Raw genomic sequence first — 16,268 nt, 5'->3', positions numbered from 1 at the left:
AGAATAAGCTAAAAGGCTGAAGGAAGACAATAGTTTCCATGTGTAAGGTCAGTTCAGGAAGTGTCTGCGTCCCTAGATTCTTGGACAAGGAGAGGAACTATGAATCCTTAGGACCTCCTAGGCTGGGACAGGCAAGTCTCCATTGCCCCCAGATTAAAACTACACTCAGGGTCTTGTATAGAAGAAAAACGGGGTTGGACATGGCCCCAGGGTATAGACGCAGAAGACAAGACGAGTGAACCCCAGAGCCAGAGAGTCCCTGCTTTCCAGAGGTGGAGTCTAGAGGGTCATCAGAGACTAGCTCACTCCACTCCACAGTGACAGGACTGTCCCGGCTGGGGTGCTCCACTTGGCAGGTGTAGACGTCTCCCTGCTGGGGGGTCATTTCCAGCAACACCAGGATCTGGAAGGTCCAGTCTCCATTACGGATGAGGCTGGTGGACACGACCCCAGCTGTTTCCTCCTGTCCATTCAGGAACCATCGGACTTGAATGCTGCCTGGGTGGAAATCTGTCATGTGACAGACGAGGAGGTTGTGGTGCTGTAAGGGCCCCTTCTTGGAGGGGGAGACGTTCAGCCTCGGCTGGACTAGGAGTGGGGAAGTGGAAAAGTGGAATAGCATTTGAGATTATTATTTCTTAGACATGCTCATTATGGAACTGATTTCTAGATGTTGAAAATAGGAATGATGGTCGGGCACAGTGGCTCATGCCTGTAATCCCAGCACTTTGGGAGGCTGAGGCAAGTGGATCACCTGAGGCCGGGAGTTCGAGACCAGCCTGACCAACATGGAGAAACCCTGTCTCTACTAAAAATACAAAGTTAGCTGGGCGTGGTGGTGCATGCCTGTAATCCCAGCTACTCAGGAGGCTGAGGCAGGACAATCGCTTGAACCCGGGAGGCGGAGGTTGTGGTGAGCTGAGATCGTACCATTGCACTCCAGCCTGGACAACAAGAGTGAAACTGTGTCTCAAAAAAAAAAAAAAAAAAAAAAAAAAAAAAAGAAAGGAATGATGTGATTAGGCCAGTGGATACGGGGAGTACTGAGAAATAGAAATAGTATTGAGAAGAATAGGAGGCACACAAACTTACCAGTTTGTAGCACATCTAAAAGAAATCTTGTCTATCAGCCACTGATTAACAGCCTTTGGACAAAGAATATTTAATCAGCAGTGACACTACCTTATCTTTTGAGTGCTCTATCCTGATGTAAAAGATGAAAAATTTGCTCAAATAATTTCTTGAAATTAATATATATATAAAAAACAACATTCTCACGGTCTATTAATCCAATAACTATATTTCATAAATATACCAAGAAAATAAAGTGAGCTTGACATGACTTATTCTGCAAGTAAGCTATGGATTTTCTGGCCTTGCCTACACTCAAAATCCTCCTATTTACATAATATCCTGAGCCCCTACATGCTTAAATGGTAGAAATCCCATCCTTTTCCCTAAGTTCCTCCTCTACACTGTGTTGTCACGTCCACTGAGGTTCTCACAGATAACCAGGTGCTGGCTGTGCCTTGGCACCTCTCTATTTTTGCCCCCTCTTTTTCTGCTGCTTACAGATCAATTTCCACACTACCACCTGCAGCTTTTCCTTTGGACCTCAGCCCCAGTACCCTTTTCCTCCACAGAAGGCAGAAAAGGGCCAACTGCCCCTAGAGAACAGCCCAATTACAGGAATGTTCCAAATCAGAGCTTCTAGGTTCTTATTTACTCTGTTCTTGAGAACACAAATACCCTGACGTGGGCCTGGGCCAGGTAAATCAACAGTTTTGAACTAACCCATAACACTTACTCCCTATGGTATTTTTGCCTTATGTCCAGGATTATCCACATTCACAGCCTCTTCCCTCAATGTGATTTTATTTCAGAAGCACTTGGCTCTCGCTCTACTTCAACCACCTCCATAAACTCAACATCCATCAGACTGGTCAACCCATGTCTGAATCCCAACTGTGGATTAAGTGGAACTTCTTCCCCATAGGTGTCCTGGGAAGCATGAAAATCATATGGGTGTCTGTTTTAAGGTCCCAGAACATTCCATGAGAAGCACTTTGCTCCATCTTCTTTGTCAGGAGCTGGTCAGCCTGGAGCACATCAGAGACCTCCAGGGGGCGCTGGAGCTAAGGCTTGATACCCATTGGCCTCATTTCTGACCCAGTTCAAATATATTTCACCAAGGCAAGGATTCCTGTTTGTTCTAGTTGCCTTTGCTCAATTACTTCTAGATTTGGGTGGGCATCCACACTGGAATGGCCAGGACTTCTATCCTCCTCCTTCCTCCGTCTTCCCCACCCCTGTGTTTTTCTCTATTCTAATTCATGCCCTTATGATTTTCCTGGACAATAATAGTAATTTCTTATCTCATCTCTCTGCCTCTGGTTCCTGCTGTCTCCAACTGACTTCACAGTCTTCCGAAAACAGATTTCCAGCCTTGTCATTTTCATTTGAAGATTTCTGAAGATTTTAAAAAATATTCAGTGTTCTGGCACTTATCTGGCTACTGAGAATCACTTGGGAGCTGATTAAAAACATAGATCTCCAGACCTCCCCACCCAGGGAATCTGAATCTCTTGGCAGTGAGTCGGGGGGAATCTTTGCTTCACAGAGGATCTCAAGGAGAGTCTTCTGAGCAGCGAGGTTGGGGACCTGCTGGCCTAGAGTGTAGCAGGACGAGCCGCAGACAAAACCTTTCAGACACTGAGTTGTAGAAGGAAGGGCTTTATTCAGCTGGGCGCATCGGCAAGCTACTGCCTTAAAATCCGAGCTCCCCGAGTGCACAGTTTCTGTCCCTTTTAAGGGCTCACAACACTAAAGATTTCACATGAAAGTGTCATGATTGATTTGAGCAAGCAAGGGGTACGTGACAGGGGTTGCATGCACTGGTGGTCAGAGAGAAACAAAACAGGGCCGGGAGGGAGTTTCACTACGTTCTTTTATACAATGCCTGGAATCTATGAATAATATCGGTTTCTAAGTTATGAATTGATTTTTAACTACTGGGTTTAGGCCAGGCAGGCCCAGGCCTTGTTTTGGGCCTGGCACCGGGCTACCTGTCTTTAGTTTTACTTCCTTGTTTTTTTTCTTAAAACAGGTACTGAGTATAAAACAATATAAAACAATATGAGAGGATCTCTCTCTTTCCTCAAGAGGAGAAACCCACACTCCTTAGACTGGCATCAGGGGGTCTCTGCAATCTGGCAGCTGATTACCATGAAAGAAAATGCTGCCACGTCGCTGATTTGGGCCTCTATGAAGTCTTAGTGACAGTTTTTGCAAATTGTATTACTTTTATTTGGACACCTCTCTCAACCAATTACCTCAGCAACTTTCCTAAACCCATGTCACTCTCCTCATCCTTACTCAATGTGTCCATCTTCTCCCTCTTATTGGATGACATTCCTTCCACTTTCCCAGGAACAGAGGGATCAACGGTGTGACCTCCTGAGCCTCCTCCTCCTCCCCCTTCATTCTTTCCTCTCTCTCTAGGACAAAGGTCCTTGTTTAGTGCAAGGCTCACTAGTGCTTTTTGGTCTCCTTCACAGGATTTCTCTCTTGGCCAAATTAATACAGGGGTGGGTTATTAAAAGATTATTTTAGGCAGCTTGAAAGGGTAAAAGTTCTTGGTGGAATTTGTCTTTAATAAAAAGCAGCCCAAAACCATTTTTTTCTCTAACAGAAAGCAGCCTGAAAACTCAGGCATAGATATGCAAACTAGAAGTTTTTATATGTAAATGCCAGCAGCTGTACCTGGAAGCCAGGTAATTCAATATGGCGTTTCTCACCCTCTTTTCCTTCTATGTTTATAGGTGTCATGGCAGCCTCCAGGTTAAAGCCGTGTGCAGGTATCATGGCCGCCACCAGGTGGAGGCTGTATTTATATAATAAAAGACTAGGGTGGGAGGGCCAGTCTTTTGCAGGTTATGTAAATGGCACACCTGGTCAAACCAATCCCCTGAGCCCTATATAAATCAATCACTGACTCCTCAAGCCTCGTACAAAACCAGTTGTGTTCCACTACAAACAGGAGACCCTCTCTTGGGCAACCTGCTTTCTCAGCATTAGGAGGTTTTTTCTCTCACTCTTCTTTTCTGTCTATTAAACTTTCCACTCCTAAACCCACTCCTTGTGTGTGTCCGTGTTGTGAATTATTTTTTTGGCTATGGCAAAGAACCAGGGTATATACCCCAGACAATGGAGCTGTTTCATTTTGGGAGCTCATCCGGGATCCGAATCAGAATGGAAGATAGAAACATCAGAGGGTTGAGTATAGAGCAAACCTCAAATATGTTCTTTAATTTCAAGGCTGTCTTCATACCAGTTTTCTTTCACGGAGAACTTCACCATCGCATGAGGCTGGGAAAAGTCTTGGGGCAACTGAAAATTTCTGGCCAGGGCACACCCTGGTGTTATTCAAAGGCTTCTGGACTGAACCCAGCCTCCGACAGCCTGTCCAGGTGTTGGTAATGGATCTCCAGCTATCCTGCTGCAAAATTTTCCTTTCTTTTCTGTCTGTGGTCACTATGTCTCCTGTCCTCTCTGTGTGTGCAATTTGCGGGAAGTTTTACAGTTCAGGGAAACAGTCCTGTTAGGGAAGATCGGCAAATGCCACAGGCAGTAACTCTTACTCTATCCTGTCTCTGGTGAGCACACGGTATTTCTAAGCCAACAGCACCACCGAGAGGAAATAGAAATCCTCTTCATCAGGCACCCTGTCGATTTTTTATCGTTAACACTGCAGCTTCCAAATTCTTTCTTTCCGTGCCACTAGAAAAGCCTCTTCTGTGAACGGGAAAGCTCTGTCTTCAACAGTTAGGAGTAAAATGTCCTCTGTAGTGAAATTTTAGTTCTGATACTGTCCCATCATCAGGAAAAACTGCCATTAGGTTCCCACGTTCATTTCTGTCTCCAGTTAGGACAGTACTTAATTAGCAAGGGGATTTTAGGTTCAGAAGTTAACCAGAGCCATTTTGCTAAGGGTAAATGTTTTAGCATGGTCCGTAATGGTAGGCAATCTAGCACATTGCCTCCGTTAAAGGAGCCTACCCAAAGACAACATAGTCTCTCTGGAGATCCATTTTTCAGGAAGCCAGGCAGATCACACAAATTTAAGATGTCAAAGGGGATCACACAAGGTGGTTAAGCTAAGGTTGTGTGGGTAAAGCATGATTAATCCCATCACTTAGCTTATCCAGTTCCATGGCTTGGAGGACCATACATACAACCATGGGTGGCACATTTAATGCGTTGCCAGGACCCAGGAACCAAGGAGAGAATACAGTAGGGAGGACGCTTCCACTGTCTTCCCCTCTACCCTGGGTCACAATGAAAGAAAGGGGACTGAAATGACACTTTTATTCTCACTTCTTTTTCTAGATGGGTGACAGACTAGCTTCAGCTTGCACCCCTCTGGAGTGCACTCTGAAACACTGGAACTCCTTTAACCTCAGGACTTTGAATAGAAAAGTGACTCATTTTCTTTTGCACAAGGGCACGGCATTTTTACGAAACCTTTGCAAACATTGTAAGATCAGCCTAGCTTTTTAAATAGGTATATCAGATAGGCCTATAGAAAATAATCCCCCAGAGTTAGAAAGGCAGTTTCCAAGGGAACCATCTGAGAATTCCCCTTATTTGGGGTCACTAGTGTGGGGAAAATAAAGATAAATCAGACTGTTGCTGTGTCTATGTAGAAAAAGGAAGACATAAGAAACTCCATTTTGATCTGTACTAAAAAAATTCTTCTGCCTTGAGATGCTGTTAATCTGTAACTCTAGCCCCAACCCTGTGCTCGCAGAAACATGTGCTATATTGACTCCAGGTTTAATGGATTTAGGGCTGTGCAGGATGTGCTTTGTTAAAAATGTGTTTGCAGGCAGTATGCTTGGTAAAAGTCATCTCCATTCTCCAGTCTCGAGTACCCAGGGACACAATGCACTGTGGAAGGCTGCAGGGACTTCTGCCCAAGAAAGCCTGGGTATTGTCCAAGGGCTCCCCCGAGACAGCCTGAGATATGGCCTTGTGGGAAGGGAAAGACCTGACCATCCCCCAGTCCAACACCCATAAAGGGTCTGTGCTGAGGAAGATTAGTGAAAGGGGAAGTCCTCTTTGCAATTGAGATAAAAGGAAGGTGTCTGTCTCCTGCTCATCCCTGGGAATGCAATGTCTCAGTGTAAAACCCCATCGTACATTCTACTTACTGACATAGGAGAAAACTGCCTTATGGCTGGAGGTGAGACATGCTGGCGGCAATACTGCTCTTTACAGCACTGAGATGTTTGTGTAAAGTCAAACATAAATCTGGCCTACGTGCACATCCAGGCACAGCACCTTTCCTTAAACTTATTTATGACACAGAGTCCTTTGCTCACATGTTTTCCTGCTGACCCTCTCCCCACCATTACCCTATAGTCCTGCCACATCTCCCTTACCGAGATGGTAGAGATAGTGATCAATAAATACTGAGGGAACTCAGAGACGAGTGCTGGCGCGGGTCCTCTGTATGCTGAGCGCCGGACCCACTGTTCTTTCTTTATACTTTGTCTCTGTGTCTTATTTCTTTTCTCAGTCTCTCGTCCCACCTGACCAGAAATACCCACAGGTGTGGAGGGACTGGCCCCCTTCAACCTCAAGCTCCCTTTTCATTACAGGACTTTAGGCAAACAAAGGAAGACTTATGCCAATTTTCTGACAACCCCAATAGGTAGATAGAAGCTTTCCAGAATTTAACTCAGGTGTTTCACCTCACATGGAAGGATGTTATGCTGCTCCTAAACCAAACTCTAACCGCAGTTGAAAAGCAGGCAGATTTGCAGATGAGCAACATGTCTCCTATAATACACCAAAAGGGAAGAAAAGAGATAGGGAAAGTGAAAAAATAGCAGAAACACCATTCCCAATAGGAAGGGAAGCAATTCCTCTCGACAACCCCAATTGGGACCCCAATAGCTCTGCAAATGAATAGAAATGGAAGCACTTTTAAATATGCATATTAGAGGGCCTATGAAGAACTAAGGCCTGACCTCTTAATTCCTCTCAACTGTCTATGATAGACCAAAAGCCAGATGGGAATCCTGCAGCTTTTATGGAAAGGCTGAGAGAGGCACCAATAGAGCACACTTCCTTAGCCCCTGATTCAATCAAGGGATGGCTCATTCTAAAGGACAAGTTTATTACATAGGCAGCTCTTGATATTAGAAGGAAACTGTAGAAGCAAGCTATAGGACCAGATAGCTCCTTGGAAAACCTCCTGAGGGTGGTCACTTATAATAGGGACCAGGAGGAGGCCCCAAAAAAGAGAAAGCTCAGGAGAAAGACAGAGGCTCTAGTAGCAGCTTTGCAGGCTTGCAAAGTCCGGGATCCCCGAGGTGCATCCGCCAGTTGCTATCAGGGTGGGAAGCCAGGGCATTTTAAAAAGGAGTGCCCAAACAGCAAGAGGAAGCCACCTCAACCTTGTCCAGCCTGTGGTGGAGACCACTGGAGATCAAACTGCCCCCGGAGACGGAGGTCACTGGGGTCAGAACCCGTCTCACAGATGGCCCAGCAGGACTCATGGGTCCCGGAGCTCAAACCCCAGCTCCAGTGGCTCAAACTGCCATTGCAGCACAGGAGCCGCCAGGTGATTCTGGAAATTGAAGGAAGGAAAGCATACCTCCTTCTAAACAGTAGAGCCAGCCTCTCTCTCTTTTCTCCTCTTTAATCCAGGCCGCTCTTCTTCCCATAGCATGATTGTAAGGAGTCTCAGGAAAAACTCTATTTCAATATTTTTCTCAACTTCCTAATTGCAGTTAGGAGGACCTATTGTTTACACATGCTTCCAAGCCATTTTCACTATGGCTCTACCAGTCAAAAAAACCTCCAAATTAACCTTAGGAAATAATTTAGCTGTTTACACCCCACATAATGTAGCAGGATTACTGTCCTCTAGGGGAGCCTTTAGCTAACAAACAGCAGGTAAAGCAAGAATACATAAAGGCAGGATAAGTAGTAGTCACTCTAAATAATGTCTCTCCCAGACACAAGCACTCAATTAACTGAACTAATAGCTCTTGCAAGAGCACTTAAATTAAGCAAGGGAAAGATAGCTGCTTAGCTCTCCGTGTTCATGCTGCTATTTAAAAGGAAAGACATTCTCTTACCACTAAATGATCTCCTATAAAATATCACCAGGAAATTAACAGGTTATTATCCTCAGTTTTCCTTTCATGAAAAATAGCAGTAATGCATTATAGGGAACATCAAAAGGGAACAGATGATGTAGCCAAAGGAAATAGGTTAGCTGACCAGGGAGCTAAACTGGGGCAAGGAAACCTCAAGGCATTAACACACTTCAAGCCCTTTTAATCTCAGAAGCCTCCATAAGAGAATTTAAACCTCAGTATTCCCCTGCAGAAATAAAATAAGCCATTTCTCAAGGGTATCCCAGCCCTGAGGATGACAAACTTTGTTTACCAGCCTCCAGTCAATGGGAAGTCCTTAAAATCCTTCACCAAGCTTTTCATGTAAGAAAGGATAAAACGTATCAATGAGCTCAGAGATTGTTTTCAGGCAGAAAACCTCTAAGTTTAAAAATGTAACCTCTCTAGCTCACTTCCAACAGGAATTGGCACAACTAGCAAAAGGCCAACCCCAGGAAATTGGACCACCTTTACTTAGCCAGAAAATTTGGTATTAGTGAAAACTCATCACTCTCTCTCTCTCCTTCCCTAAGCCAAGTGGGAAGGGCCCTACACAGGTCTTCTTTCAACCCCCTCAGCAGTAAAAGTTACAGGTATCAGCTTCTGAATTTATCACACTCAAGTCAAAGCCTGAAAAGCTGAGGGAGCAACCTTTGACAGCCCAGAGGAACATCCTGAATATCAATGTGGAGAAATAGAAGATCTTAAGCTGAAAATCATGAAAGATAAGTAAATGAGTGAGGGCTACTCATCTTAGTGCCATTCATACCTCACCAGGTACTGTTTATCATTTCTACCTTTCCTCTCAAAATTCACTGTCCAGTATTAGAACTTATTTTTAATGCATATTTGCAGGGAGATTTTAATTATACATGGGACTGCATTTGTTACTTGTAAATCCCCAAAAGGAAACATTATATCTTGGCAAGTAAAATTTTAAACAGAAATTATTTACTACACCACTTTTGTGGGAATTGTTATAGTCATGCTATTATTTGCAATAGAACTATATACTGTGGCACTCACAATGTGGAATTCTGGTTGTAAAATTCTAATTGCTGTAATATTTTGCCTAATTATCATCTTTATGACAGAATTAATAATTGCAGGAAGGATTTGGTCAAGTTTGTTTTGCTTACAGCAGGAGTAATAGTTACAGACAAGAAGTAAGCATGGAAGTTTTACTATCACTAAGTTTGATAGGACTTTTTATTGAAGATTGGTAATATGGTGCACTCTAAGCTATGGAAAGAAGGTTAGAAAGAAAGAGATTTTATATAAGAAACGATCTTGTATAGTAAATTCTTGTCCTAAAAGGAAATGACTGGTTGTTTAAAGGAACTGGTTGTTTAAAGGAAGGATGTTTAGGACAAGTCAGAAAGTTGAGTATGCTGTAAGAGGGTCTGTGAAAGTCATGAAAGAATTTAATAATTAAGGAATTTAATAATTAAAGGAAAGGAATTGCCAAGATTAGCACCAAAGTTATTTTAGCCACCCAATAACATATTTCTCCCAATCATATCATAAGTTATAAAGAATGGCCTAAACTTAAAATTATGCCCTAGTAGCAAGTCAAGGGGGAAATACATGTTTTTCGCAAAGGAAATGTTACTTTTATATTAACCTTTCTGGTGATGTACAGCGACATCTAGTGGAGACAAACCAGTATTACAATCTATTGGTGTAACTAACAGGTATCAAACTCTACTGTCATAGTTATGGTCTGTAGGACCCCTACTAATAGTGGTAATCTTAATACTCATATGGTAACCCTATATTTTAAACCTTCTTGTAAAATTTATCTCTTTTCACCTAGAAGCAATCAAACTTCAAATGGTGCTGCAAACAAAGCCACACACGGACATGTCATTCTTCCAAGAAGCCTTAGATCAACCTCAGGAGAAGCCCCAACTGCAGCCCCCCAACACGACGCCCCTTTTCAGCAGGAGGCAGCCAGAAAGAATCGTCATCTAATACCCCCTAACAGCAGTTATGGTTACGTCTCCTGAGGGAGGAAATAATACAGGAGTTATTAAGAAATTATTTTTAGGCAGCTAGAAAGGGTAAAAGCTCTCAATGGAATTTTCATTTAATAAAAAGCAGCCCCAAACCATTTCTTCTCTAACAGAAAGCAGCCTGAAAACTCAGGCATAGATATGCAAACTTGAAGCTTTTACGTGTAAATGCTGGCAGCCGTACCTGGAAGTCAGGTACATCCAATATGGCGGTTCCCACTCGCTTTTCCTTGTCACCACGTTTACAGGTGTCATGGCAGCCTCCAGGTAAAACCACATGTACAGGTATCAGGTCCACCACCAGTTGGAGGCCGCATTTGAATAATAAAAGACTAGGGTGGGAGAGTCAGTCTTTTCGTGGGCTATGTAAGTGACACAACTGGTCAAACCAATCCCCTGAGCCCTTTGTAAATCAATCACCGCTTCCTCAAGCCTCTGTACAAAACCGATTGCATTCCACCACAAACCGCAGACCCTCTGTTGGGCAACCCGCTTTCTCAGCATGAGGAAGGATTTTCTCTCTTCTTTTCTATTAAACTTTCCACTCCCAAACCCATGCCTCATGTGTGTCTGTGTCGTGAATTTTCTCGGCCATGACAAAAAACCAGGGTATATACCCCAGACAATGGAGCCGTTTCAAAATCACAATGTCCAGTTCCCAGGATCCAGTCCTATGCTCCTCCCGCTGGGTCCCCTCTCCCTGGGTGGTCTCATGTAGCCCAGGCCCCTCCCCGGCTGCAAACTCTTCTCTCTACCTGCCCATCAGACCATCCATCTGCCCCTCAAGCATCTCAAACCCAGGGGTCTCCCTGCAGGTTTCTTCTCTGCGTGGCCTGCTGTGCCATCTCCACCTCCATCTCCACACCACACCCCTGCACGCTGTCCTGTGACCTTTCCCCTCACCCCACATGCAGTCAGCTGCCAGGCCTGATGAAGTCCCGGGGGTCTCTCTCCCTCCATCCTCCTCACTCCATGCTCAGCCCAGTCTCCGTGCTCACCCTCCTGACAAACTCCGGTTGGGCTCCTCCCATCAATTCCCAGCCCAAAGTCCCCTTCCCTCCTGGCACTAAGGTCCCTTAGGCCGGCCCAGCTGCCCCTACTCCCTGGGCCCGGCCCCCACGGCTGCCCCAGGAGCCCTGGTCCACAGCCCTCACCTGGGCGCTGCCGGATGAGTGGCTCCATCAGCTCGTACTTGTGTCTGCACACCTTGTCCACCTCGGCTCGCTTCCGTTCCATAAAGTCCTTCTGGCTGTTCAAGTACTCGCCCGTGGGCCGCCCCATCACTGCTAGGAACTCCCCCACTGCGCTGTCAAAATGCACGTATTCCTCCCGGTTGTAGATGAGCCCGTCCACAAAGCGCTGAGTCCCATTGAACGCGTAGCATTCCTGCCGTTCCTGGTACACGGAATTCTCTGTGAAGAGGGTGGAGAGATGGGGGTGGTGCCACCCCCAACAACACCCCCTCCTCAATATTAGCTATTTCCTCAAATCTTCCCACTCAGGGCTGGATTTAAAAATACGATTTTTCCTACTACCGAGTTCTGTGGTCCCAGGCAGGTCACAGACCCTCTCCAGGCCTCAGTTTTCTCACCATGCAGTGAGAGGATTTGCTGAAAAGAATGAGACTCACTGCTCAGGGTGGCTGAGCAGCCCCTTCTGCTGGCGGCTGGAGGAGGAGGGGGAAATATTTCATGTGAAGTCTCAGGGAGGAGCAGAATCTCATCAGGGGGAGGGTCCCTCAGGCAAAGAAACAGAAGGCGTGGGAGAAGCTGGGGACCTGGAGGCTGGAGCTGCTCCCCCTACCCAACTTCCTGCCTGACATTTCCATCCTGATGTCAGTCCTGGCTCAAATGCCACCTTCTCCAGGAAGCCCTCCCTTCCTTCTTTCCCTTTCTACAGCTAGGTGCTCTCTTTTCTCTGCCAGTTTCTTGAGAATACCTCAACTTGCTCTTGCTGTTCTGCATGCTGGAAATGTAGAAATCCATTTCCATGAATTTCCTTTCCCTTCCTTCCTTCCTTCCTTCCTTCCTTCCTCTCTCTTTCTCTTTCTTTCTTTCTTTCTTTCTTTCTTTCCTTCTTTCCTTCTTTCTTTCTTCTTTCTTTCTTTTTCTTCTTTCTTTCTTTCTTTCTTTCTTTCTTTCTTTCTCTCTCTCTCTCTCTTTCTTTCTTTCTTCTTTCTTCAGAGCATCCCTTCCTTCCTTCCTTCCTTCCTTCCTTCCTTCCTTCCTTCCTTCCTTCCTTCCTTCCTTCCTTCCTTCCTTCCTCCCTCTCTCTCTCTCTCTCTCTCTCTCTTTCTTTCTTTCGATGGAGTTTCACTCTGTCGCCCAGGCTGGAGTCCAGTGACGCAATCTCGGCTCACTGCAACCTCCGCCTCCCGGGTTCAAACAGTTTTCCTGCCTCAGCCTCCTGAGTAGCTGGGATTACAGGCGTGAGCCACCACGCCCAGATAATTTTTGTATCTTTAGTAGAGACGGGGTTTCACCATGTTGGCCAGGCTGGTCTCGAACTCCTGACCTCGAGATCTGCTCACCTCGGCCGCCCAAAGTGCTGAGATTACAGGCGTGAGCCACCGCGCCCGGCCAGAAATGCATTTCTTAAAACTTCTTCAAGTTTGCCATAAGAAAGACAATGTAGCCTGAAAGTTAATTTTCACTTTTCAAACATGGCTGTAGAAAGACTTGATCTCAAAATACCTGGAAAATATCTTAATCGATGAAAATCACCAGAACAACCAGAATACTAAGTGGCTGGACTCCTTTAGGTTTAGAAGCATTGATGGTGTCATTTTTACATAAGAAGTGTGGCAGCCTTTTCCACCTGTGGTTCTTCCTAGGGAGCACCATGGCAGTGTCCGGCAGGTGCATGTGTATACGGAAGTAGCAATGACCCAGCACATGTCTGCTTGCTTCTGTCTGAGCCTCTTCAGACCTGATCTGTTCCTGGTCACAGTGGAGAAATTAAGGTGCTGTGATTTGCACACAGCAAATTAAGATTTGTTTTGGACACCTGTTTCATGTTCTACAAATTTACAACTCACGTTTGTTAACTCACCCCTCACAGAAGATGCACAGCTGGTGGCAGAGGACAGTGGAGAAGGGGTGGTGCTGGGCTCAGGGGCACCATACACTCGGCCTGTAGTTTCCAGTGTCATCTCTAAGGCAAGATCCCAGGACTTCAGATATCCTAACCTGCTTCTTCTCCCGGTGCCTTGGGCTCCAGCCTCCTAAACACCCAGGCCCGTCACCCCCAGCCCCTTTAGTCCACCTCTCCCTATTCAACTGCCCCACTCTGAGTGTGTATCCTCTCATTTTGTTAGTCTTTGTTTCTCTTCCTCATTCACCAATACGAGAACACGTTTTAGTCAAGAGTAAGAATTTCAAAACTTTCCTTTGCAACATTTAACTTTTTAAATGGAATTTTACCTGCAAAGCAGACATAAGTGATGAGTGTACGGTGGAATTTGAAACCTTCATTTTTTTTTTTTTTTTTTTTGTATATGGGAAACTTTATCCTGTTTGTGGGACCCTTGACAATTGAGTTACCCAGAGCACAATTTGAAAATCAATGATCTGTGTGAATTAATCTCTCACTCAGAATGGGATATATTAAAATATAATTGCAGAAAGATATAAGGGAGGCCATATGGGTAAGAAAAGGAACATGTCCCAGGTAGGGGTTCCAGTTCTTGCACTACGACTGATTACTAAGTTATCTTGGGCAAGAAACAACCTTCTAACTCTCAAATTCTTGAAAGGCAAAATAGTAATAACACTATTTACCTAGTAAAATTGCTGTGAGAACCAAATGAGCTCACATATGTAAAATACATAGTATTGTATCTGTCACTGCTCAATCCATGTTAATTAGTTCCCTTCCTCTTTTCACTGTGTGACCTGTTTGAATAGGAGCAAAATTCTAAATAAATGCATATGAAAAAGGAACTGGATCAGCTTATGAGCTACTGGAAAACCTCAGGAAGACTTTCCACGGGCACCAGACCTTAATGGTTGAAAAGTGTTGGCTGTTTGCTGACTGGATCTTCCCACCTGTCTTCTGTGCTAGTGATTTTATTTGAGGGCTTAGATTAACAGAAGAGTAAGTACCCAAAGACTCAAATGCACAATGAGCTTCTGCAAGTGCCAGCTGGTGTGACAGGAGGACTCAGGAGTGTGGCCCTAATGCCTGGGGTAGTGGGTGGGGTGAGGTAAGAAACTCAGCTGTAAAAAGCCCATTTTAAAGCCTGTCAGAGACAAAAGGGTGTTGCCTCCAGGAGTCTGGTTTTTCCACCTGCTGTGTCATCTCCTGCTCCCTAGGTGGTGTCTCAGCCAAGCTTTTCTCCACCCTCCCCTCCCTCACTTTAAGCCACAGCCTGGCTCCTTGTGCCTTTCCTCTTGTGCTCTGTTTCAGGATGGAGATGTGTGTGGAGCTGGAAGAGCATGCGGGGAATTGTAGAAATGGCTCTGTCCACTCTACCCACTCCCTATGGCTCCAGCTCTCCCTCCAGCAGGTTTTGATTGAATGTTCATTCTATGCAGGGAGCTCTGGTAACCCATCCTCAGTCCCTGTCACATGGCTCCACTGCCTCATCTCATTCCCCCACCAACCTCAACCCACTCTTTGCCCCTCCACCTGTTCACTGCCCAGCATCATCACACTCCTTCCTGTGCTTTCTGCTACCCTGCACCTTGAGGTTTCCATGGCGTTTCCCAACACCACCCCTCATCCTACAAACAACTCTATGGGCACTGTTGCTATGGACCTCCTGCTGGACACTGTTCAGTGTCACCAGTGCTGCTCCAGCCTCCTCTCTCCCCAATCTCACCCCTCTCCAGTTTCCAGAGCTGAGCCGTCTTGCTGGTTAGTTCTCAGCACTCCTCTGTGACTACAAGTGCAGGTTCTCCACCCTTTCCTGGACAATGAACCTGAGGTAACAGGTGAGGGGCTTTGGGGTTTGAGGGGCTGTCCTCAGGAGATTCGAATGCTGTTATCCTGGAAAATGGGGAGGTGACATGAGGACAGTACTTTCTAGGTAGGTCCTAGGTGGATGTGGAACGGTCTCAGAGGAAGGGTCTATGCAGAAAGGTGGAAGTCAGTGGAAAAGTAAGGCACCTACTTTGCAGTCCTTCCTCTCAGGGTGTTGATGTAAATTTGGGCCAGAAAGGTAAGAACATTCTGAGAGGAAAACAATGGGTCATAGAAGCCATAATATTACACCAGCCACAAGGAGACAGCAGGAGACAGAGGTTTTTCCCTTGGTTACTGCTTCCTTGGCTGTCTGATAACCTGCATTCAATCTCTTTCACATACTCACACATCCTTATCTCATTTTTCTGACAAGTTTCAACCCACCCTGATACTCTAACCAAGTTCTGGGAAGGCTGGGAGAAATACCTTCAACGAGAGTGCCTTCAGGGGCTCAAACCTGTCCTCCTCCCTCCCATCTTGCCTTCATTGTCCAAGGGGCACGGGCTCCTGCTCCACCCTGGAGAATGACAGGCATTCTCCATGAGCACTGAATCCTCAGTGATCCTTGGAGCCTGGACACACCAGCTAAGGGCTCTCTGCCTGAGTCCCCTCAAGGTTGGATGCAGATGTGAGCACACCCAGGAGCCTGCACTTGCCAACCTCTCTCTCTGCAAACCTTGTCTGTCCAAGGTTATCCCGAACCTCTTGGCCCCATTTCCCCATAGACAAGCATCCTGACCCCTGGGCTCCTTATTTACTGTGTCCATGTTCCTGGAGAGACAATAGATCTGCTGGATAGCAACCTATCCTATAGGAGGTGAGTTTGATTCTCCAGCTGTGATAGAAGGACACTAGGCTGTGGCAGGAGCCCCACATGCTGTCTCAGAGTCTGGTTCCATGAAGAGAAAGTCCCCTAGGAATTGTTCCCTGAACCAGACCCTCCAGGAATGGCACCTCTGCTCTTACCTGGAGTGGCCCAGCCCTGGACCACAGATATGAGCAGCACCATCAGTAATGCTGTCAGAGCCACTGTCCAGGGACCCCTTGAAACCTGCAGGATCATCACGGAGCTGGAAAAGGATGGCAGAATGAAGAGAGC

At 45.8% G+C, this 16,268-nt stretch overlaps 1 protein-coding gene across 1 annotated transcript in view; it reads right to left on the bottom strand.

The window, feature by feature from the left end:
* LOC126952833 (HLA class II histocompatibility antigen, DP beta 1 chain-like) overlaps nucleotides 1-16,268 on the bottom strand; it is a 16,788-nt gene extending 520 nt beyond the window's left edge. Inside the window, exons 1-3 of the mRNA XM_050787907.1 lie at nucleotides 16,136-16,268; nucleotides 11,359-11,616; nucleotides 307-588 (exon numbers count right to left, since the gene is read on the bottom strand). Of these exons, the coding sequence (XP_050643864.1) occupies nucleotides 307-588; nucleotides 11,359-11,616; nucleotides 16,136-16,232 (637 nt within the window). The 5' untranslated portion in view covers nucleotides 16,233-16,268. The remainder of the gene's footprint in view (nucleotides 1-306; nucleotides 589-11,358; nucleotides 11,617-16,135) is intronic.

This window comes from Macaca thibetana, chromosome 4 (assembly GCF_024542745.1).
Source record: "Macaca thibetana thibetana isolate TM-01 chromosome 4, ASM2454274v1, whole genome shotgun sequence".
In the NCBI taxonomy this organism is placed as follows: Eukaryota; Metazoa; Chordata; class Mammalia; order Primates; family Cercopithecidae; genus Macaca; species Macaca thibetana.
This window is presented reverse-complemented; position numbering and strand designations above follow the sequence as displayed.